General features: G+C 40.1%; 1 protein-coding gene across 1 annotated transcript in view; it reads left to right on the forward strand.

The window, feature by feature from the left end:
* LOC139729623 (synaptotagmin-12-like) overlaps positions 1 to 23446 on the forward strand; it is a 120050-nt gene extending 96604 nt beyond the window's left edge. Inside the window, exons 3-9 of the mRNA XM_071640550.1 lie at positions 10550 to 10818; positions 14006 to 14014; positions 16288 to 16494; positions 18634 to 18811; positions 20719 to 20839; positions 21177 to 21310; positions 23062 to 23446. Coding sequence (XP_071496651.1) covers positions 10550 to 10818; positions 14006 to 14014; positions 16288 to 16494; positions 18634 to 18811; positions 20719 to 20839; positions 21177 to 21310; positions 23062 to 23232 — 1089 coding nt within the window. The 3' untranslated portion in view covers positions 23233 to 23446. The remainder of the gene's footprint in view (positions 1 to 10549; positions 10819 to 14005; positions 14015 to 16287; positions 16495 to 18633; positions 18812 to 20718; positions 20840 to 21176; positions 21311 to 23061) is intronic.
* The last annotated feature ends 2260 nt before the right edge of the window (positions 23447 to 25706 follow it).

Consider the following 25706-nt stretch of genomic DNA (forward strand, 5'->3'; position numbering starts at 1 on the left):
AAGTCTAGAACAAGTATACGTGTGTGTGCCTGGTAAACGAAAAAGTACCTGCTAGATTATAAGAAGCAGTGCTGAGGGCTTGAGAACAAGTGGCCGAAGCAAATAGCACTCAGTATTTCTTGGAATGGCACTTGTACGCATTTGGACGTGTGGGGCCAAAAAGATGGTACAATTTTACGGTGTATTAACCATCTCTTGAGTGTGCATGGACGTCCTTTATGTGTCTCTGTGGGCGTATGAGTGTTAATGTGTTTGTGTGTTATGCGTGTGTGTGTGTGTGTGTGTGTGTGTGTGTGTGTGTGTGTGTGTGTGTTTTATGCGTGTTCGTGTATGTGTTTGTTATGCGTGCGTGTGTTTGTGTGTGTGGGGTGTGTGTGTGTGTGTGTGTGTTTGTGTGTTATGCGTGTGTGCATGTGTTCATGTGTTGAAACATAATGGTCACGTTGCCCAAGACGTGTGTTTTTCAATAGAGTGGGTCAGTGGTAAAGCTCCTTCCTTGCTTCTGGCGTGGTGAAATTGAGAGGCGCCACGACCGTGCACGCAAGTACGAGTTTCCTGGAACACATCGGGAACGTTAGGTAGAATGACCATTGCAGAATATGTTTTAACGTAGCAGCTAATTTTGTTGTTGTTGTTGTTTGTATTGTTCTATATTTTGTTTTCTTTTTCTGTGTATTTCTTCGACCTTCAATGCACCGCATTTTGACATTAGTAGCAAATGCAAGACAAGTTACAATGTTTCCCCGAAATCCCTAAACACGTGTTATTTACTTTGTTTTCCGTCATCACTGATAGAAAATGTACGCTGTGAACTTGGCGGCGGGTCATGTCTATCTTTACAAATTAATGATCTTAATGATCTCTGATGGTTGATTGCATTAGAAGTAAACTTGCAGGGCATTTGGTCCTCCAGGAATTCAATCTTTCACACAAAGATTCGCTTCGTTTCCACTAGATGGAATCTATAGGAGCAGAACCCCACGCTTCGCAGATCAAGCCAGCATGGCGCAAAATTCATTACTGCGGGCCGCACGTACCCCGCGTGATTCGCAAGGATACCAAAGTAACGTGGAGCAGAGTAACCCGTGTATGCTTCGTGAGGGATTTAATCTTGCATTTCGAGTGGCAAAAATCATGGGAGTATCGCCAACGTTTATGACTGGGACGAGTATACCGTGGATATGATATAAAAAAATCTTTCTTCGTGTTTAGAAAAAAAAATCCACAGCCCTCTTTGAATTGGTGATAACTGTTTTTGATTTTGTGTTTTCATCGATTGGATCATCAGCTATGACTTTACATATATAAAAAAGGAGCAGATCAACTTCTCAGAAACACGCCTGTAGAATATCAGACACACCACACGACAAACACACAGACACAGACAGACGCGAAGGCCTACGCAATCATAACATACATTTATGTTTGTTAAAATTTCACTCAATACATAATGTAATCATCATACATCAAAATTCACACAGTCATGTGTTCCACTTTCTGAAAATAAAGTCCATATAAACACACACACACACGCCATTACATGCAGAAACACACAACCACAGTAATACGCACACACACACAACAAAACATTACTAACACAAATACATCGCTACTCTTTTGCTTTGGTCCATTTGCGAGAGTCTCAGAACATTATATTCTCCAAATATTCAACTGAGAGTTTCAGCTCTTGCTTATTTCATATTTACTCTTATTACCTGAACCTAGTCCAAGTCTTGTTTAATATTCTCTCATTATATACCACTGTCCTCCTTCAGTACTCCCACGCGTCCATAAACACGTATACTCAAGACATCAATGCCGGCACATGGAATCAGTGAAATTAACCTACCATTATGACACTCACATCATAAATTGTCTTCCTCTAGTGGTCTCGTGGGAGGCATAAGAGATCCTTTGAGTTGAGTAAGCAAGGTTTGGATGGCATACTCGAGGCAAGACTTACAGTAGATGAAAGCTCAGTTAGGTCGATCTTCCATTGGAGATCCCCCCGCCCCCGAAAAAAGAAGGAATTTTGCACTGGAAAAGCTCAGACGACTTACGGTGACGAGGTGGTGACGAATCAGTCGGTCCGTTAGTCAATTTTGCAATATGCAAATCTGACAAATAATCAAATTTTCTTCACTCTTCAGGTTTTCTGATGTCATGCGTTTTCACGGACAAAAACACAACCACAAGCGCCACCAATATGGGCTTACTTGTGTTTTGTAAACTACTGAAATACGAAATAAAGTGCATACGCTCTAAGATCGGCAACCGTGTGAAATTGCTTCACGCAATTGTGCCTTGTGCTGGGAACAGGTCAAGAGTAAAATGCTGACAATTGATTTATACAGTACATGTACTCTCGTAGTGCAGGGTTAATCGAAACTAGTAACTCAAAAATGAAATTGCTTCTTAAGTAATGTAAGTTGACTGGAGCAATTAATAAAAAAAAGGGGGGTAACATTGCCAGACAGTGTTATTGGTATTGTAGAAGACTTCCGATGTATGAAATGATTTACCAGTGTACTGTCATTCAGAAAATATCAATTCATCATAATTAGAACGATTATTTGCCTTAACTGTTGGTTTCATGCTGGTTCTTATTACTCAGTCAAACACACGCACACACACACATACACACACAACAATGGAGGTAATCTAGACTAGCAGAAAATATCAACCAATTGTCTTTTTGCCATGTTCATTTTGATTGTATGTTTGTAAATAACTGACTCATCTAATGTGTTCAGTTTCTAGAAAATATATGTAGTATCATGTATCTGCTTTGAAAATGATAATAAAAAGCTTCTGATACCTTTTTCGTGTCGGTATCAATTCCCTCTTATTCTGCGATCTCAGCTTTTAAGTCTCTTAAGCTTCATACAGGCACACATACGATAACTTGCATTACTTGCGCTGAAACGTGGTGTTACGATCCTATTCTGATAACCCTAATGATATGCAGTGCAGGTTAACTGTAGCTTGAAGAAAAGTACGCTGATCTGTCTGATGTGTAACTTAGCGTTACTGCATTATGCAGTCGATGAAAAGTGATACTTTCATACAATCTACATGCAGTGTTATTTTCCGAGCATACTTTGGTACTGACTGATTTGATTTACTCTGAGAAAACATAGATTCAATGAAGTGAAATGTGAAAAATGACTTGAGAAATAATGCGTAATTGTTAACGTATATATCTTTTTGTGTCTCAGACTCTTAATGCTGATATTAGAATTATAAGCTCACTTTAACCTGACAGTGATCATATGCCAGTGTTATTTGTTAAAGATGAAAATGATGCTATATTATACGGATAAAAAATTAATATGTCTTTCAGAAATAAGTGATGGGAGTGGAGGTCGATAGTGGGAGGATACTGTTCACCTCGTACTGAGGCGAAACGAATTCTTTATTTCACACTGTTTCCATCGCTTCCATTAATTCTGCGGACCAGCTGTCCCCCTGATAGCCAATCGCCCCCCTCCCCCCCCCACATACACACTTAAAAGTCTGACCGCCAGATGAGGAATAGAAGGAGCGTGAATAATTTACGAGATTCACCAATGTGAACCTCATTTTGGGGAGCCTCTTCAGTAGCAGCGTGCCAATTCTTTACCCATTCTCTTTCTCTTTCATTTTAGCGGCTGCTGAAGCGTAAATTTGTCTCGCAGAGAGGACAAACAGACAGCGTAGGGAGTTATTGGTCTGGACTGGGGCTTTGAAGTCTAGGCCATCCTCGATATTAAAATGCTCAGACTCTCGGGTGTAATCTAAAGAGACCGTCCCGTCTGTACGGGAGAGGTCGTGTTAGGCGCTTGAGAGGATCTGACCGTCTGGAGAATCGTCAAAAGATGTGGATGTGGTCGGAAAGATGTGGAAGGTCGGAAAGAGAGCTAGGAGGGAGATTGAGAGGGGGATTTTGAAATCATTAGCGTTCAGTTCTACCTTCAGCAGCATCCAATGAGAACACGAAATGAGTCTACTTCACCATGTCAGGGAGGTGAGAGTTTTCTTCCTCCCACCTACCTGAGCACATTGAATCGATGGCGGACACCATGGGGAGGCGCCAAATGCCCTCAAAAGCTGCAACGATATTTCTTTGCCAACCTTCGCGAATGAAAAGACATGACATAATTGAAACACCACCAAGTCTGAAAAAAAAAGAACCATCGGAACTTTTTAACGACCTTCGCGAGTAAAAGGAGATGGCATAATATTATACTGATACACCACCAAGTCTGAAAAAAAAAACCATCGGAACTGTCTAACAAATACAAATTCAAATCTGATGAATGGCGTCACAAATGTCACAGAAGAGACAAATACATACATACGACTATCATACACACATTCACACATACACACAAGTCACAGCACAGTTTGGAAATCACACTTAATGATTTTTCCCTCTCCCTAAAAAAAGAGTTAATCTGCAAACTATGGCACATGTCCGCAAACTGGCTCTCACAGCTCAGGTGCCCAATTCAACTCGTTGACCTTTCTATCTGAAAGTCCTTCCCTAATGAGGAGGTGAGTTTATTCCCGCTTTTAAAGTCCCCACTTTTTGCACAGGGATGGTATAATCCCTGGAATTGAAATGACTGATGCGCTCTTCCGTGAGTCCTGACATCATATGGCTGTTTGTGGAAAGTCATCCGAGCTTAACCGGCCAGATTTTCATCTCGACATCAGAGATACATCTCGTGATGCAAAACAGCGATAACACTTACCTGGGGATTTGCCTTGGAAAAATAAGAACCGCACGTCATGAAAATTTATTTTGAATGTCAAATATTGGTCCCATCTCCTGCTTCATCTTGATTGCTTTCTCCTCTAGCTGGCCGAGATGTCATCCAGGCCAGTCAGGAGCCTCTGTCAATATTTGCCCCATCTCCGTCATATCGATGACGGAAACCCCGGTAGCTCGCCTTGAATACAAACCTCCAGGTAACGCTCCGTAACCCCCTCTCCCTGACTATTATATCCCACCATCATGTTTGGGGAGACACCGGGAGGTACTGCGCATGCGCAAGACTTTACCATGTTATCGGTGGTAGAATCTTTACAGCAATTTGCAGGGTTTTTTTCACATCTCTTTCTATTTCATCCAAGGAAAGATCTGCTAGAGTTTGTTTGTTGTTGTTTTTTCTTGCAAAAAATACTTCAACAGTCTCTTTCTAACACAAACTCTGTAGCCATGACTTGTATATTATTCTCCTGTGTATCAACAATGTGTTCTTCGACGTTCATTGTTCATAATTTATGCTAACGAATTGTATGTCTTCATTATTCCATACCTTAGTGGATACGTTAATATGATCAATTTTTTACAATGCAGTCTCGAAAAGTTATCCTTTATAAACCCCAGGGTTTTCATCCTTTACTTGGTTTTCTGTGGGAGGAAAGAAAAGCCTGTTTGATTTCCCCAAACTGCAGCTGACTTATACCTCAAGAAACCAAATATCGGGAGGTAGCATGCTGCATATTATTTCCTGTCAAAAGTATACTTCATTGCCTACGGCATCGGATTTGTCATGAATTGCATCTGTGGAGAGTGAAAGTTGATATATCGGAGGCAAAGGGTTTATAAAAACGAAAACAAAGCCCCTTCCAATCTTTTCTCGGAGATCACAGCATTCTATCCGACCTTGCTTTTCGTAAATAGTCTTTTAAGTGCCCTTTGTTGCTGTAATTCCTGTGAATAATAACGGTCGATACTCCATCATTTCCACCAAACAATCGCCATTGACTTAAAAGGGCAGATGACATTTTACAATCGACGGAAATGTGACCATATCGACGTAAACGATAGCATAATTAGAAAAAAAAAGGCGAAAAAAAAATATTTGAGCTCACAGTAGGATGCCCGTTAATAGTAGCGATGCCTTATTCACTGATCAACGTGTCCATTAAGATAAAACTTCATGATAATAGCTCTTGAAATCCGTGGGAAACATGGGAGACGTCTTAAGATCGGTAGAGTCTGATCATCAATCAATGTAGCGATGTCAAATTTAAAAAAAAAACTCGCTTGCCTTTGTAAAGGACGGTAACAAAAATGAAGATTTCAGGGTGAGTGTACATCTATACATAATATCAGGTATGACAACGATTTCGAGGGAGAATTATATCATTCATGTTGACCAAATCATTACCGTTACGACTAGGATGTCTAATGCCAATGGATTTGCCTTCTTAGCCCGGCTTGGCGATAAGTTTACTAAAACAAAATATGTGCAGACTATTCAAAGTAGGTATGTTATAATTTTCTACGTATATATGACTCTGTATATGTATGGTATTAGACCATATTTCCCAGTTCAGTTAGTTCAAAGTATGAGAGATGACTTTCAGCCTAGTTTACAGTTCTTCGGGCACAGATCACTAACTAGATTGACGACCAAGGGGAAACTCTTCTACTTTTCTACGTCAAAATACCTTTTACAGGTGAATGATTTCTACTTCCGCTCCCTGGAAAAGAAGACGTCACGTTCATCTCAGTGCCTGCAGGCCAGACTCACTTAATGTTATCGCGTCTATCTCGTATAACAGAGTTGAGTTCAGAAACGTGTCTAGATTGTCAGAATGCAGATAAGATTCACGACCCAATCTATGTGTTGACACCATCGTGTGGAAGAATATTTGTATGACCACGTGGACAGAACGAGTTTGCGTTTATTCCTTGAGCTGCCTTGATTGCTCTGGCTGTAGTCGTAACGTTGTCTTTAAATCTTCTTTATCGAACTAATCAAAACCTTTCATGGTTTGTAGTCCCAGGTTTCGATGTCTATTCATTGTCTTGTTAACCCTAGGTTTAATAAGGAAAACCACACGCTTGCTAATAAATGGACAGACATTAACAAACACCTACAATTGCAACAGCACGTTTGCTGCATAATGCATCATAATCGTCCCAACATTATACTGTGTTAGGATTCTCATCTTTTCTTCTTCTCCTCCTTCTCCTCCTCTTTGCCTTGGCACTCTTTCCTTTTCTATCCAATGTTCTCCACCCCGTCGTATCTAAGATCTGTGTCTTCACACTCGGTGCATACAAACTGTTTCCTCCCTCGCGGCGGATCTCCGAAAAGATAATATTTGATGTTCGCCAAAATTGATTGCTCTTTCACAAGCCAGCCCTCAGCGCTTGATCACATTTGAATTTCGCGAATATGTTACTCTCGAAGCCAAAGGAGCCTAAACACGCACCCGTTGCTATATAATGCAATCCATTTGTGACTCTGATGCCTTAATGTTCAGTGAATGAAAGCAATCCAAAATGTCGCGAGTGAGAAGCAGGCACCCATACATATGCAAAGTTATTCTGTGAGTGAAATGCGAGCTATGAGAACCACAATCACACGACTTGCCTAGAAGATCATTTAAGCTAATGTATACAACCGTAGATGATGTTTTTAAAAGACAAGATTTATGCACAGTGAAGAACTTCTTTGAGACAGCGTGTGAACTTCCAGAAAGAGTGTGAATTTCAATTCCCCGGGTGTACATTTTCTCTCGCGCTTTGAGGTTATTATACCTTCCCGATAACTCCCGAAAGATTTGAGCTTCATTTCAGATCAGCGTCCCGTTGCTGCTTTGAAGAATAATTTACTCTCAGATCGATTCTTGATACTCCCCTGTGTGTTTCAGTGTGCAATCGTGATAAATCAATTTGAATTTTGTCATACCGTAGCCCACCATGAATTCATCAATAATTATTTGGATAAGCACAGAGAAGTTAGGGCTCCGACGTCCGAGCCCAACATTTCAATTTATTTGTCATCTTCCTTCGTGGTAGCCTATTGACCAAGTCTTTCTCGTGTTTGATTAGACTATTTCATGACCAATTTGAATGCATTAATCAGCTAAACATACGCTGAAAGTTTGTGTATATCGGTTGAAGAATATTAGCTGATTATAAGAGACTGATCTCTACAAGCACCCAGTCCCTAATCACCTACGTCCTCTATGCACCTGACAGCCAGCGACAGTGAACAGTTCATTTGTCCATAATTTTAGCGGTTTCGGTATGGTTTGATTGGCTTCGTTTATGTTCAGTTTCATGCACACAACGTATAGCTGCAAACTCAATGTAACGTGCAGTTTTGACGCTCTAAGGATATACTCTTAACCATATCAATGGACCTCAATAACATTGTGTACAGAGCAAGGTGAAAATCAACCCTAGCTTTCCGAAGTCTTGCCGGTATCCTAAGGACTATGGTTCTAGGACAATTACCCCAGACCCCTCCCCGACCCTAATCCTAATCCTGAACCTAATCCTATATCCTAACCCAAATTCTACCCTTAAATCTAACCCTAACCCTAATCTTTACTCTAACCTTATCACTAACCAGTATTTAGCCGGAGGGTAATTGTCCTCGGGAGGTTATTGTCCTGATACGATCCAGAGTACTATAGCTGTTTGCACCTCAATGTCTGCATGACTGCTCCGAGGAAAAATATTCTGTACACCCTAATAAGATAGATTCCTCATCTTGTGATGAAAACCCTGCATCATAACCTTCCGCTTTTCAAGACTGCACGGGGTGCAATAAGCGCTGCCTTTGTTTTATCTTTTTATTATTATCTTTCATTCTCCTTTGCCGCGAAACAGACTACATTACGACATATTTGTTTATCTGATCGATATGGATATATGATGCTCTTTCGTAGACAGCAACTTTATTCAACGGTAGAATTACAATTTACGGCTGTTCAGTATATCATATTTGTAGTGGGGCATGTGAGCATGTGATCAATTTTTTGTTTGAGCCCTATACGTTCCTTTCTCATCACGGTATGAGACATGCATCGGGCCGTTCTGTTATTGGGTTGTGTTTGTCATGGAGTTTTCATTTAGAAAGTCAATATTGAAAAGGAATGTATTTTCAGCAAAACTCGGCAATAGATGGAGAAAGACGGTATTCCATCGCAACGAAACTCCCATAAGATTGCCTTCTCATTGCTCTATGTTGTGTTCACATTGGATCAGGGATAACATTTTGCTCGAGAAAAGAAAGGAAAATGGACATCTTTGAAAGTTCGTCTTTTAAAACGTTATTCGGTGAGGGAGCAAGCTCTCCCACACGACCAATATTTCTTTGCTATTGCGACAAAGATTTGTTCCCCTTCGTTTCTTCCAAAAGAATATAGTTTTGATATTGACTCAACCTAGTTAGATTCATTCAAGAGCTTTCTTAAAAGCAAGGCATACGTAAAATCGACAGGGGAAAGTGCTGTGTATGTCTCTCCGCTGACTAAATTAAAGACACCAATAATCGTAAACATCTTCTTTTCACCTCGTCTGTTGTAAATCTTAACATTTTAACTACCACGGCTATCAGAGTCGCTATCCCCTTAAAAAAGGAAATACGGGTGTTGAGTGAGGGTATGAATTACACATACACACGCACACACACACACACACACACACACACACACACACACACACACATACACACACACGTCTTTTCCCACTCTCCTAAAATCTTCTAGAGGATCTGTCGGTCAGCGTCCACAGCCGCCGAACAACAAAATGCAGAAAGACAGCAAGAGATGATTGCTCGTGGGCTTTGGCAGGAAATGGCGCCATAAACCCATGAGGCAGACGATGTCCATATGGGGCGCCACTTTCTCTCTCACTGACACTCTCTTCCACTTGTCGCTGTGTGTACCTCCCGATGGCCGGGTCGTGCGTCTTTCGAGGCATTTCTTTTCCCAAACTATGCGTTACCATCAATTATCGTGAAAAGAAATAAAAAGGAGTGGAATCATAGGGGCCAAATGTGGAGCAGCAAATGTACTGTAGAAAGTGACTCATGAGTAGAGTGCACTTTGCCAAGTGCGTCTATAAGTAACTTCACTAAATCCCCTGCCGACCGATGAAATGCAAAGAATCTTTAATATTTTGTCCATCATGTTACGCTCGAATTCAGTAGCTGCAATGCCATTTTAGAGAATTAATTTGTTTGGGTACTGTAAACGTCGTTCACGTGCTCCGTGAAATATATAGCACGTGACCGTGTGGACATAATACAACTACCAAGGTTTGTGTGTACATGATGGCATATGTGTGTGTCAACTTATTTCAACTTGCCATCCATTTTTTTTCCTTGATATTATCTTTATAATTCCCTTCATTTCTCTGGGGGAGGCTTCAACGCTTAAAGTCCCTCGATGTCGTTTGGAAAGTCCATTCTTATCTTTCTGCCCTCTAATATTCAGGTTGTCTTCTCCATAATCAAGATAATCGCCTTAATTAACCAATTTACAACATTTCCCATTGTTACGGCCAACTTCTCTTATACATTCCTCTATGTTTATTTTGATGACATTGGTTAAAATGGTGGATAATTTCTGTCATGACATACTCCAATATACATTCAGTGACAACTCCCCTTTTGCTGCTTGCCGAGAATAGAATAATGTTCGCCTCTGTCAAACCATTTGTACCCATCAATAGCACTGAGAAAGCTGTATATTTTTCGTATCAATACCCACTGATGATAGACTATGATCTTCCTGCTAATTTCATTCGCAGGTCACGCAGAATACAGAGATTCCAGTGAACGAGACGGGCCAATTCATACAGTATGAGAACCTCTTCGTAAAAGCTGAACAGGCGATCTCTGCTGCCGCCCAGGAATCACGGCTGCCCCAGCCGACCTCCGCCCCGGAAGTACTTAACCACCACAATGCAGACTCTCGCGATCTCGTGGACGAGGACGCTATCATGCGTAAACTGGTCCGTTGCTATAGCAGCGAGTCTCTCACCTCCGTCACGTCTGAGTCGTCTGTGCAAGAAAATTTGTTTACATCGTAAGTACGCAATCTCTCTCGTCTACTGTAAAACATCATAACATTGTGGCTTTCCAAAACTACTGCCAAAGCTCGATTTAAAAAAAAAAGCTGAAAAAATCTTGCAATTGAGTTGAGTTGAGTTGAGTTTATTTATTTAACCATGGTAAAACGCTTGCTATCAGCTAAAAGCTGTTTTTCAGCACACAGAAAAAGGTCTCTTTTCTCTTACTGAAAAAATAATATCCAAGAATAGTGGGAGCATAACGATCATAAATACGATCATAAACAAAGGGAATGAAAAGAGTCATTTAAATTCAAGAATTGCTTTTCTGATAAGGATAAAAACAGCTGGAGTTGAGATTTGGTCCCTGAAAAGGAGGTATAGTGTCATCTATTTCGAAATACGATGTACAATGTATATCTAATGCTTTTGTTCACAAAAGCAAACTTTCATTTCACATGTCTACACAGTTTAAGGCACGCTTCTAGCTTTATCCATTGCAGAGTCTGACCTGTTAAGACAATAAAGTTGGCGAGAAAAAAAAAATCAAAAGTCAATAAAAACTGCAGTGAACTCTATTGCCCGATAGACTGAAGTGATATGAGCTCAGGCTATGTTTAATGCTATGCTGCTGTCTGATTGCTCAGTTTGTGAAGCAAACATGACTTATTACCAACCATTTCCTTTTCTCCCGTGGGTGTTGTTTATCGCAAGAGATTAAAACATTCGCGTGACGATAATAAGTAATAACGAATCTTTCCCCCGGGGCCGTCTGTGATGTATCAATCATGAATGTTAAATGCTACTTCATCATCTTCCTCTCCTGTGTATTCTCCCATCTCTGAGAGCAGTTTGAACATGAAATGTTGTTCGGTGAACGCCATCAAGCTCTTTCTCCCGAACTTTGCTTACAGTTCGGCAAATTAGTAAATGGAGTCGAGTAATAATTTACCTGTGAGAATTCCTCTCTCTTCACGACTTTCTCGCGACTAGCATAGATCGAAATGGCGCGAAAAAGTTACAAATCTCTGGCGGTAATCGGCTGTCTCTAACAGCTCCTTGAGAGTCCGTGTAAGACTGTCCTTTATTTACACCCCGAGTGGTGGAGAAGCAGGCAAACAGTGAGTGACAAATGTCGTCGTAAAGGAGTAGGATGCGGAAATGAAACTAAGCAGAACAGATGGCGGTTGCAATCGCTCCTGATGAAACCTCGGCGCTCTTGGGATTGCCCATCTCTCTCTCTCTCTCCAATCCGCATTTCACCCAAACTAGATCAGATCTTCTGGGGCTTCTCTGCAGAAAGCTGCAATTTTCTTGGCTGTTTATTCAGTACAGTATTACAAAATTAAGGTAGAAACAAATTTCAAGCAAAGTAAAGCCCAAAAGAAAAGAGAAGAGAGAGAGAGAGAGGTGTGTGTGTGTGTGGGGGGGGGGGGAATAATATATGGGATGAAAACTAAAAGTGATTTTGACAAGGAGTGACAATTGATTTTATGAGACTAAAAAACAGAAATAAAATATTGAATAGACACGACCTACTTTGTTTTGTTTTCATACAAATGATGAAAAATGCACAAAGTAAATCGTAAGATTCCCAAGCTCCACAGAATGAGAGAATACAAAATGGTAGGCTGAGAAAAAAAGGGGTCAGAGGTATGGGGGAAGGGGGGGGGGGTGGGAGGCAGAAACTTGAAGTTTGGACTCATCTTCCTTGACGACCGTAGAAGGTATACAGTGATTTATTGTGTTAAGATCGTGGAAGACAAAATAGGTGAGGAAGAGGAGGAGGAGGAGGAAATAAAATAGAAAAAATGAAAAACTAATAGGAAAAGATCAAGATTAAGAAAAAGTAGAGGAATGAATGAAGGAAGATGAAGAACAAACAGGAGGAGAAGGGTTAATCGATGTTTATGAAGACCCTTAACATCCGACAGATTTCGTTCATCCCCGACTCGATGTTTTGGTTTAGAAAAATGTGGAAGGTCTTTAGTTTCTTATCACGCGACCAAGTCAGTGGCAAAATAATAGCTGCAGATGTCACGACGCAGATCGATATTGTGAGACAAGCGTGGCCAGGTTATCGAAATGCGAGCAGACGTGTCTTATTGATTGCATGCTTATTTGAATCGATTTCACTGCTTATTTAATAGTTTAAATCAAAATGGGATGCCAGATATGTTATCATTCAATTTTAGAAAACAGAGCAGGGCAAGTATGGTGGTGTCTCTGTCTTCAAACATATTTTGCTTGGAGCAAAGCATCACAGAACAGCTGGCAATAGTGATGAAATAAACCATTGATAAATAACTAAACGGTCCGATAACTTACAAATTCTATCATCAATGGTGATTTTTTTTTGTTATTTTTTGCTCCTTACTGACAATGTGTTCTACCTTTACAAATTTTGAATTAAGATCTTAACTTTAATCAAGTGCGGCAAAATTCTTTCTCAACAAATAACGTTGTGAAATAATCGGTAGTTAAACGAGAAAAGGAAAACAAGTAATGCTCAAAAGTTTGATTTGAAGTTTGACACTATTATAGATTTAAGATTTGAGTCGCATAGACGCCAAAATATTCCCAGGGTTCCGAATATTTTCTCTTTTGTTAGCTTCCATTACCCGTGCGTCACTGCAAAGCGAGTGAGAACTTGATGTATAGGCGGTCATTGTCAAAGGCAATTTTCAAATCGAGTTGAAGATGACCCTCTAGGGTCTGACAATCTGGTATTAAATGATCCGTCAGCTTCCCATTTCTCGTCTTCATTCCTGATACTCTGTGCTATCGCAGGACAAACGCTGTTCAGAGTCTGATGGAATGGGACCTGCAGTTTTCCCCAGTAACTCGGGATGATCTGTCTGCTTGTGGAAAAATCCCTGTTTATGCGGGAATATTGTGCTAGTTAGATTTTGTGTCTAATATTATGCGGTCTGTTTCAAAGAGTGAGACGAGATGAGCTTTTAACAGTATCCATCATGATTTTGGAAATGATCAGCGCGCGAAGCAGGAGAAGAAAAGAAATTTCAAGATTTACATTTCTTTGCAATGTGATATAGTGGCATATAAATCTTATTTGATGTGAACTGCAATATGTTACAGGTTGTGACAAGTCTATAACTTGTATGTTTGTGTAATATAACTTGTATGTTTGTGTAATATACCTGCCATGCACTTAGGAAATAACAACGGATCTAGTCTGAACATGTTCTCTTACCGTCCTTTTATGGCAAACGTATGAATTAATAAATAGAGGAATGATTAAATGCATAAATAATCAAGTGAATATAAATAGATTAACGATCGAATAAATGAATGCTTTTTTAATGAATGCTGTTTGGGTTTTTTTTTTTCCAAGTCAACTCATAGGAAACGAATTCATTCATCTGATAGATTTAGTAGGAAACATTATTATGACCTTGCAGTTCCTTACTAGAGGAATTATTGAAAGCTAATGTATTCGTAAAATCTAACAGAAAAATGATAATTCGGGTTTGCATTTCATTTTTTGGAAATTAACTTGCAAGATTTTTAACTAATAGTTTCAAAGGTAGTGATGAGGGTCTAAGGAACCATGCATTCTCCTGAAATATGGATCCTGTCCGCCAGCCTCTAGAGGTGGAATCAAAGACCACCAGCCGAATGAGACCTTTTCTTCACGTCCAGTCGAAATCGCTGACCCAAATTCCCGAGTGCTTAGGAGGCGGGAACGCGCGAGCATCGAGCACACTCGAAAGTCCACGAGAGCGACATCGAGTAGCGTCTTATGACGTCAGGTGACCCTGGCCACGTGCTTGAAAAGAACCCACCTGAGTTTGAGTTTCACGAGTGTGTATGGCGAGCCGTGTTAACATTTATTCGTATTCTCTGAGTACCTAGAACTCCTGCCTTGACAATTATGGAGGCGTGGGGTAGGCCCTACATGAGATAGGATGGCTTGAGTTTAGCGTGGTGCATGTTACCTCATGGTCTGGTTAGCAGAGAACGAGCAAACCAGGAGAGGCTTAGCTTTCAAGCGAAAAGAGTGTTAATGTTGAGGGAAAGAAAGGATTTAAAGTGTACCTGACAAGCAGAACCCTCCCTCACCACAGCACCTTTAGAAATAAAAGATCATTAATCCCAAACGGGGAAATACTAAATGCTCTTCCTGTGTATGTTTTATTTCATTCATATCCATGACTCACAGTCGGACCGCTAATAGGTAGTCTTATCTTCGTATGAGAACTCGAATTATGTCTACGTCGTTTTTCGTTTTTTGTCGAGCCCACCGGAGGTGAGGGGAGACTAAGGGATCGCCTGCGGCGTCTGTCCGTCCGTCGTCCGTCCGTCCGTCCGTCGTCTGTCCGTAACGCTACAAAACTTCAATAACTCTTTACTCTGGGCTTCAACTGCTATCAAACTTCGAGGGAAGAGGGGTCATACAAAGTTTCACATTTTACCATATATGAAGGTCACCTCAAGGTCAAAGCTCACAGACAGGGCTCAATGAACTTGTAGAGTCCAATGTTAAGTTTTTATGCCGCGTTTCTATTATGGGTCATAACTTTTGATCCATAACTGCATTTGTGACTAAACTTGGATGGTACATGTCCCTTGGGGAGTGGATGGTCACCACAAGGTCAAAGGTCACAAGCAGGGGTCAACAAACTTTTAGAGCCCAATGTTAAGTTTTTATGGCGTGTTTCTATTATGGGTCATAACTTTTGATCCATAACTCCATTTGTGACTAAAGTGAATGGTAGATGTCCTTTGGGGAGTGGATGGTCACCACAAGATCAGTGGTCACAAGCATGGGTCAACGAACTTTTAGAGCCCAATGTTAAGTTTTTATGGCGCGTTTCTATTATGGGTCATAACTTTTGATCCATAGGTCCGTTTGTGACTAAGCTTGAATGGTAGATTCCCTTGGGAAGTGGATGATCACCACAAGGTCAAAGGTCACAAACAGGGGTCAACAAACTTTTGGAGCCCAATGTTAAGTTTTTATGGCGCGTTTCGATTATGGGTCATAACTTTTGATCCATAGGTCAGTTTGTGACCAAACTTGGATGGTAGATGTCCCTTTGGGAGTGGATGGTCACCACAAGGTCAAAGGTCACAGGCAGGGGTCAACGAACTTTAAGGGCATAATGTTAAGTTTTTATGGCACTTTTTTTGCCATAAATTTTTCCCCTTTTATATCTCTTTTTATCTGGTATATCTCTTTTTTATCTGTTATATCCCATTCACGTACAATTTTTTGTACGCGAATGGGCGAGACACAGTATGGCACTTGCCTTGTGTTCTGTCTGTGTGGAGATTTTCCCCATGTCACTGCATTAATCAGTCAGTTCATTTGAATGGTTATTTACCCTAGTAATCAAAGAAAATTTCTAATCAAGCAACCTAAAACCTCTCAGTATTTTCTTTTGAATAATCAAGAAGACTTGGCTAATGATCTTTGACCCTTTCTTCATTTTCTGCTCTTTTGTTGTGTGCAGAGTTGGTCAAATAGAAGTCATCTTGGAGTATTCAACCGAGCCTTCTCGCCTGATAGTCACCGTCGTGCAAGCCCGTGACCTCCGACCTTCACCGGAAGGAGCAGCACTCTCAGACACTTACGTCACACTCTACCTTCATCCGGACAATGATGTCAAAGGTCAAACGAAAATCTACCGGAGGAGCTTCAACCCAGTTTACAACGAAAGGTATTACAAATCCTGTTTGGAAGTATATCATTACGTGAGCTGAGAGAAGAAAAAAGTCGGAATGTCGTATATAACGCTGTTTGTAATCAGATAATGCCGTATAATGATACTCCCCTCTATCAATCAAAAGTTCTCAATGCTCAAATCTAATATGTCATTTTGGATAACTAATCTATTGTATTTTGATTGGATATCAACAAGCAAATACGTAATGGGGCATTAGTAGTGACAATACTGATGTCAATTCCAGATACATTAATGCATGTCATCGGGAAAAGCCTCATCAAGCGCTAGCTGCAGGGGAGAGAAATAAAAAATATGAACTGACAGCTCAATCATCATTAAATCTTATTTGATTCCAGTGTTACTACAAACCATGTTTTATTGCAAAAATGAAAAGACCAAATATCTCCAGTGAGTAAAAAAAAATGCACTTCAAGTCAACTGAGCTATTTTCAGAAACGGATCATCAAGATGTCAACATGCCATTTTGTAGGAATCCAGTGGAAAGATGTTTTGATTAGATAGATGTCTTTCTCCTTGGACCAATATTCCCTCGCTTCATCATTCTAGTCTCGGTGCCGAACTCTTTGGAGATTATCAATGAATTATTCAGGAGCCCGTATTAGGTATTCTGGAGGAACGTCTTTTAACTGATCTAATTCATATCGAGGTAAACACGTGGAATAGGCAGCGCGATCCTGAATGCCAATAATACTGATTCAAACACAGCAAAGCCAATATCTCATTTCTCCAATGGACCACTGCTCCCATGTGAGTTGGTTGCGATGGACGGAACTGAAAATGGAAAATAGAGACGATATACATAACTGACAGAGTGGTTGTAATCTTTCGTCTTATCACGGATTTCTTCCGCTGGATCGCCCGGGATGGGTAAAGCTGCTTTTATCCGACGTCAGAAGCATCTTCATTGAGTATTCATCTAAAAAAAGAAAACGGACATAAGAATAATGATATAACTCTATATCAAATCTGATCAAGTCCAATCGTATAGAATATCATTGTACGATGTGTGACACCCTGCGTCATATCCACAAGGTGGATTTTCTTGAGCATTCTTCCTCTTGGAAGAGGCTTAGAATCCCTACGGAGTTTTTCCTCTTCTTCGCAGCGACGTTGGTACCTCTCATCATTCTGTACAATTAAAAACTGGCTGATTTATAATTTTCGTTTACGAATTGTTCCAATATTGACAGATTGCGCTGTCGTTTACAGTCGAATGCTTGCTCTCGTAAATCATTCCGTGGGGCGCATTCCGGGATATCTCTGATTACAAAGCTGTAAGGGGGAAACACCATTTTACATGGATCCCGCGCGTGACGTTTAGCCAAAATTCTGAAATAAAATACGAAGCAAATTGTTTCCGCTGTGGATTCATCGGGCAGGTGATTCGGAGAGGTAATTTAGAACACCGCTTTTAGAGTCCATAAAAATGAAATATGGTCCGCGCCAAAAAAAAAAAAAATATTGCCTTCGTGATGTTTATATTCAGTACGATCACGTGATAGCATCAATCTCCGTTTCGCCACACCCGCGTCACAACAAACACTCGACGTTGTTTTTGTGTGATAATAATTTGCATTTACATGGCACATGATACTCTGTAGATGATTCTCTATGCGCTCTATTGACAAGACTTCTTAAACATCCGAAAAAGGACAAGCTTTCAAATATCTTACAAATTGCTTAGTGTCTGTCTGTGCCCTAAGTTTGTCTGGCCACCTGTATTCCATAAAATCGGTGGTGTAATAGTAAACGATCTTCATACGAACATATGGATGAGACTGGTACAGTAAGTATCTGCCAACAAGGAAGAATCCTTCGCATTATTTTTTCTTTAATATTCGTGTGATGATTTCAAAGAATGCCCAAAACATAATATAATTTGTTACTTCCCTTGTTGATGAGGGTTTTTTAATGCGGACTTTAAGAGAATACTCAGCATGCTTAGTGTTAAAGTTAATAATGAAGCAATAACCATTGTGGTCTCATGAATTTCAAGCCTTTTCAGAGCACCATCAGAGTCCTCAAAATGAATTTGATTTCTTGAGTAAGAAGGTTCCTGCTACTGATAATCTCAAAGTAAATGATCGGTTTCTTATGTTGATTATCAATTAGGTTTTCGATGAGGGTTCGATGGGAGGATCTTCCGCGGCGCACACTGAGGATGACGGTGATGAACTACGATCGGCACTCGAGACACGAAGAGATCGGCGAGGCCGAGCTGCATCTTGCCGACATCGAGTGGCTACACGGCCCCTTCAACACCTGGCTCAACCTCAATGACGCCCACGAAGTGAGTTCCCCTCACCATCTCGGGGCTCATTTGATCACGTTTTATATCAAATAATGTTTTCTTGTGCTTTATTCTTCTGTCTATTTCACAAACAAGAATATGAATCCACCGAGACTCGAACCAGTCACATACTTCCTGCTGAGCGGCGGCACTGAAGCCCCGTTTTAACAGAGCCTTTCAAAATAGAGTTACGGCGGCAACATCCGGGTAGCGTCCGGGTACTTTTTTTTTTACCCTACCTGTTAAAATGGTCATTGTCGCGGTAAGTTTTGCTGCTTGCTTTTGTAATCTCCCGCCATTTTATTGTCCGAGGCGAGGAATTTTGTTCTCCGGACGTTTGCGATGTTGCCGCGGTGAAGTCTGTTAAAACAGGGCTTAAGATACCACAAGACTAAACCATTTTTCCCCACAACTTGCACAACTAGTAAAAAAGAATGAACAATGATACAGGACAACATGTCAATCATGATTATGCAATACAGAGTGTGGAGGAACAAGCAATGGCCATTTATTTGTAAAGGCTTCTCCCTATTAATATGTAACAATTATGATTAACACAAGACGAAACAATACAAAAAAGAACTAAACGAAACAAAACAAACACTATGGATATATGTATATATATATATATATATATATATATATATATATATATACATATATATATATATATACACTAGCATCAATTACAATAAGGGGTATATTGCAAGAATGCACTACTGCACATATATGATTGTATAATATATTATTTATGTTCAAATGTTGGATGTACTCTGCTAAACAAGGAACACATGAACAAGAACTGCTGCCTTCTCTACACTGTAAACATTCATGAGTCACCACTCTACGGAATGATTCGGATAATAAGGGAAGGGTTTCGCAGGGAGAGAAAACAAATTACATCAAACACATGAAGCAATTTAACGCTCACGCTGCAGCTTACTGTATCATACACGATGTATTCACCGTATCAGATGATACATGAATGAGATGCAATCACGACGACATCGTGTTGCATTCTCACAAATACTTATGTCCTTGACAATTACCATTTCAAAATTACGATACAGAAACTGATATTGAATGAAATAGAATATGATACAGAAGGAACGAACAACTAGAAATTAGAGTAGAGTAAAGTTACGTCTAGGTATGGTGTAGTTGATATAGTAGGAACCCCACATTAATAGACGGGAGATTTCGAGTTCTAATTAGACATAGTGCGTAAAATTACCTTGGACAACACGTTTTACCTGTAGTGGCCCACATCCTTGATAAATCATGTGTTAGGATAGAAACTTCCCAGTGCTTAGGTAATTGTACTGGCAAGGCCTCGTATAGAGAATCAGTTTTTAGCGCTGAAGAGGCTAGCCAGGGTAGATACGACCACAATAATCATCATAATCACAATTTGTGTCTGCTTCTACAATCTTCGCGAGAAATAATTGTTTGCAGTTACCAGGTTTGGGGTAATGGGATTCAGGATAAACTGCAATTTTAAAACCAAAACTTCTAATGAGTACTGGACTGATGCCGTCATTGTAATGTCTGTCTAAATGTTTGTCATTGTTTAACATCACACGTGATAGAACAAAACCTCGATGTTATGTCCTCATTAATGCTTGTCCGGTGCAGCCACAAAAATAATGTAAGCAAATCTAATTTCAAGTGTTGAATTGAATTCAGGAACAAATAAATTGGAAAGATTGGTAGTAAGTTAGAGGGAAGGGGTCCATGAATTTGAGCACAAACGGCCTATCAAATATATAGTAATTTTGGATATTCCTTGTTGGCACGAAAAGAGACGCTTGTACATTATGATTATTTACCTACACTATTTCTTTTTCCCCTCACCTCATACCATGATCTTTATCCTTGTAATCTTGTCTCTTTTACTTTGACAACAGAAACCCGAAAATCTAGGGGACATCATGTTTTCACTCAGCTATTTACCCACAGCAGAGCGTCTTACGGTTGTTATCGTCAAAGCAAGGGGCCTTAAATGGATCGACAACAAAAAGTCAGGAGGTAAGATGTGAACACCTATATAGTTGCCTTCAATTTGGACGACCAACTGTATAAGTTGGCAGCTTTATGACAATCGCAAAACAACTTCATGCACTTAGGCTTATTCTTTTATGAAGGCCTACAAGTTTTGTTTTTTAACGAGTGTCTATTCTCAGAGAAGTTAATGATATCTTTCAGTCGTTAATAAGTCGTTGATGAGAAGTCCTGGTCACTGACTGTTACTGTGGTGATTGTCAGAGACGGACAACTTGTCAGGGCTGACAACTTTCATGAAACGGTGCCCTGATCTGTTGCTCCATCTTTCTTACTTAGTCATGTATCTGCGTTATCCTCGTAGATCCGTTCGTCAAAGTGTACCTTCTGCAGAGCGGGAAGAAGATTAGCAAGAAGAAGACGTCTACCAAGAGAAGCGAGACGTGTCCCATCTTCAACGAGGCCATGATGTTTTCCGTACCCTCCAACATCCTAGAGGTAGGTCACAAAGGAGAGGATACCCGCAGGAGGAGCGGGAGGGCTTTGGATAGAATGGGTAGTTAATTGGTCACCCAGCCCAATTTATTCATTGGTCAACTTTTACAGCATTACTATCTCAACACTAACAATGACATCAATTAGGAATTAATCATGGTCACTGATTATATTGGTCCATTATAACGGCACCAACAAAGGTAGAAGTGGCAATCATCTCTGAAATGTCCGTCCACGAGGCACGGGTGCATGTCTCTTAATAGTTCTTCAGATTAGCTAAGTAGCGGTTTAATCTTGTGTATAAAATATCGTTCACTGTTATAGAATACTTTACCGACATTACAAGAAATTCATAATTTATAATTCATTCACAAAAATCACTGTAGATTAATTTTAATCCAATTTAATGAAAACGCGAGTCGTCCTGTTAAAGCCGCAATAAGGCTTTTCCTTGTTGTATACTTCTACTAGAATGTGATGCTTTTAAATCAAAACGAGGGAAATATCCGTGCATTACGAATTTTCGGATACATATCAGGCTGGCCGCGCGTTGGATGAAATATTAATGTTTGATCGGACCGATGGCCATTATCAATCAATCGTTTCTCTTTCCGCCAGCATTTGCCGTCGCTTGGCAAATCCGGGCAAATTCTCGTCTCGTTTTCTTGACGAGTCGCAATTTTCATAAATCAAAAAGGAAGAGACGGTAAATGAGCTGGTCATGATGGAAGCGATGCAGACCGAGCACCAGAATAGTTGATCCCACTGACATTTAGGGCTCTTACTGGAGAGCGAGTCCCTCTGAAAGGGTACGGAGGATTGGATTGGCCTCCGCCCACTCCACTGGCGACATGCCTCGATCCTCCCTTGATGAATCGCGACATGCAATCCTTGACTCGGCCAGAAATCAGATCTAGGGCAAATCTGGGACTATTTGGTCATGCCAGAATTAATCAAGCAACTCAAGTGGACAACAATCCTTTTTTTTATCTTTACTCAGAGAGAGACAAGAAATTCTGCATTTCTCATAGATTATGGCAATATCTGAATTCGTTATAGCATTGCAATCGTTATATTGCTTGCTGTTTGTTTACAGTGTATTATTCTTTATGTCAGAAATACACAATGATATTATCTGTCTCTGCCCCCATCGGAAAAATATCTTTTTTTACAGCAGTCACGCCAGTAACTTGCTCCATTTCGATGTACAGTAAACATTCATCATAAAAAATGATGATAAAGGTGTACTCCTCATATGGGCAGACTGACTACTATCCATCAGTCTAATCCCAAGGGCACTTAGAACAACTCTCTCCAGGCAAGTTATTGCCAACAACAACAACAACAATAACAACAACCAAAATGGCGACGAAGCCCACAACAACAGCAATAACACAGATTTAAAAACTCCATGACCATTGTCTACCCAAATGCATTTCAGTTACCTTCAACACATTATGTTTGGTATGTCACAAGGGATCTTTAGCACGTCAACCAAACTAAAAACCGATTATCTTACTCCTCATTTGTCAGCAATCACTTTCATATTCACGTCTTTACTATGCCCTCAATTATTTCGTATCGCTACGACTTTTAGATACTTTTTTTTTTGTATTAGGCCCCTATAATGTTTTATTCATAATAATTATACAGTACATTAATCGTTTATTTTTTTTTCTATACATCCATCTGGATATTTATGTACAAGTATTTTTCCATCTTATGTTCGTTTGTTTGTATTTGTTTGTCTGTAGAAGGTAACTCTGCGTATCACCGTAGCGGAGAGCGGAGCGGGAGGGAAAATCCCCAGTGTGGGTCACGTGCTCATCGGGGCCAACTCCCGGGGCACCGCCCTCAGCCACTGGAACCAGATGCTGGTGTCACTGAGGAAACCCGTGGCCATGTGGCATCCACTGCGGAAATAGCATCGGACGTGGGTCTACCTCACCCTGCCCCTCACCCATTGACAGAACAGTGCAGATTACTTGCCCGACACTTTGCATTCCCAGTGAATCACAAATCGACAGAGTTGTACTAAAACGAAGATAACACAATGTCGACGAGAAATTTTTTCATGGTATTAAAAGTGTAAGGGCAGTCAAAATTATCCTCAAACAGTGATTATTACGTTACACTGAAAACCACCCAAAATGACATTTTCCTCTCTCTAACCCCCCCCCCCCCATCCCCATTTCCCCCGTCATCTCATCTTCCTCAATAATGTATCTATATATCTAATCAATTCACAAGCCCTGTTTTGACTGAGCATCATGCATTATTGAAATTAATCCTAATGATGGAAGGCTGACGCTGTATAAAGATCACATACATTAACCTACAAGACAAAACTCGCCTGTATCAACCCCTGGCAATCAAATTTTCGAGATTCATTCATTCAATCCCCAGGTACCCGTGACGGAAATATTTTCCGTTCGTTCGCAGCCTCGCGGCATACATAATGCATTGTGTATTCATTAGACGAGATACCGGCTTCTCAAATCTGTCATCCCCATGACCCAGTAAGGGCAAACATCATGCAAAGGATGAGAGCGATGCGTGCTTCCTCCACAGCACAAGCCAACTTCCACTCTTAGCTATGCCAGATGGTATACTTGTCTATTATAGCATCACATTGGTTTACTTCCAAAGTCATATAGTCTGGTCTGATTACTATGTAGTTCAGGGAATCGAAAAAAAAAAAACATATACAAAATATGGCATCATGTAATCCAAGTGAAGCTACGAAAAGGAAGCACCTTCAACGGAAAAAAAAAATCGTGAGTGCGAAGTTACATGTATAACATTGGCTGCATACACCCATTTTCATTCGGGTCTCTTGAAAGTTTACGGTTTCCCAAAAGATATTATTATTTTGCTGAAATTCTGTAAATCCGCAAAGCCAAGAATATATGAAATACAATTGTATTCTCTAAAGACATTCAAAATACGTCGTAACTCTACATAGTATCTTTGGTTTTTCATGACACGACGAAATGCTTGCCTATCCTCAGAGCAGAGTCAGTACCTTTTTTTCTTTTATCTTTTGTGTATTTTGGCGAAATGGGAAAGCAATGATATTCATGTTTGGTTGTATTTCATGTATTATATTCAAGTGCAATTTTGTGTCGATCTGTCGTAAGGTGATTCAATTTGTATAACAGGTCTTAAGGAAGATAGCTGTTGACGATAGTTCTTTTGTTTGCTGTAACAATGGAACCATCGTCTGAGATTCTTGGACTGCTTTTCACATCCATTTCATAAATGGGAAGGAAAAAATGCACAATATTATAAACGCCCTACACAATAGAACAAAATAAGTTTGCAAGCGGCTTGTCGCAAACTTTGATAACTTTGAGTGAAAGACGCACTGACGTGCTCTTGGGAAGCGATTTAATGTTTCCGATGTATGATTTTACACTCCATTTGTAAGAGTTGTAACCAGTAGCATAATTTGAATCAACGCCTGATTCCTGGGAACTGGCTAAGACACTAATACGCTCATTCTGTGTGCACTTTCAATCGATTGAGACTACGTGTAAGATGTTCATTAGTATCAGCATACTACGAGATCGTGGAAGTTGCATCTTCTCAACTAATCATCTTCTCAACTAATCCAACTTGAACAGGGAACGTTGTTAGTAGTATTCTATATGAGGTGATGAATACGATGACTATGACTGATAACAAACGCTGATAAGAACGATGGTGTCTACCTGTTAGTCGTCGATATGGTACTTGTGTAATTCCTATTACTGCACAGTTTAGTCGCTGTTGTCACAGCTTGTCATTAAGAAATGATGATTCAAAATGGTGACTGTATGCGATGTTGAGTTTCTATTGGTCTATTTTGACTACATCCCTGTGTTTCACACTTAATTTTTTGTCTTTTGTCCATCATATGATGTACTTTGTGTAAGTCTGTATGTAAATTATTTGATCTTGAGTGGTCTTTACACATGCCTCGTCACAACCTTGACAAATCTTATTAAGCTTGCAGCTTCGTCGTTTATTTATTCATTTCCTTGGGTTTTCTTTTCCATTTAACGCATTTCCAATTTATTGCAATTCTTGCGATGTTGTATTGCTTGCCTGGCATCGTTGATCAGTTCAAATGTTTCTTAAAGCCAATATTATTTCATGGTGCACTAATATTTTGTTGATGCTAAACTGGCGCTTGTGTATGATTGCTTGTTGTTGGTGCTCGCTTTCTTCGTTTTATTTGACTTGTAAATAGAATTTATCAATGATATTTCCACTTCACTCCTTTTGCCTTGGTACAATTCAATGCGTGAATGCGTTTCCTTTGCAGTGGTAACTCCTGCGGTTTTTCTTTTTTAATCATATAAACTGAAAACTCTCTGTACAATGTGTTTCAATAGATTTATCAATTTCCCCCTTT

The sequence above is a fragment of the Diadema antillarum genome, unplaced genomic scaffold (assembly GCF_040938485.1).
Source record: "Diadema antillarum isolate AM-2024a unplaced genomic scaffold, OU_Dant_1.0 seq00000248_RagTag, whole genome shotgun sequence".
Lineage (NCBI taxonomy): Eukaryota > Metazoa > Echinodermata > Echinoidea > Diadematoida > Diadematidae > Diadema > Diadema antillarum.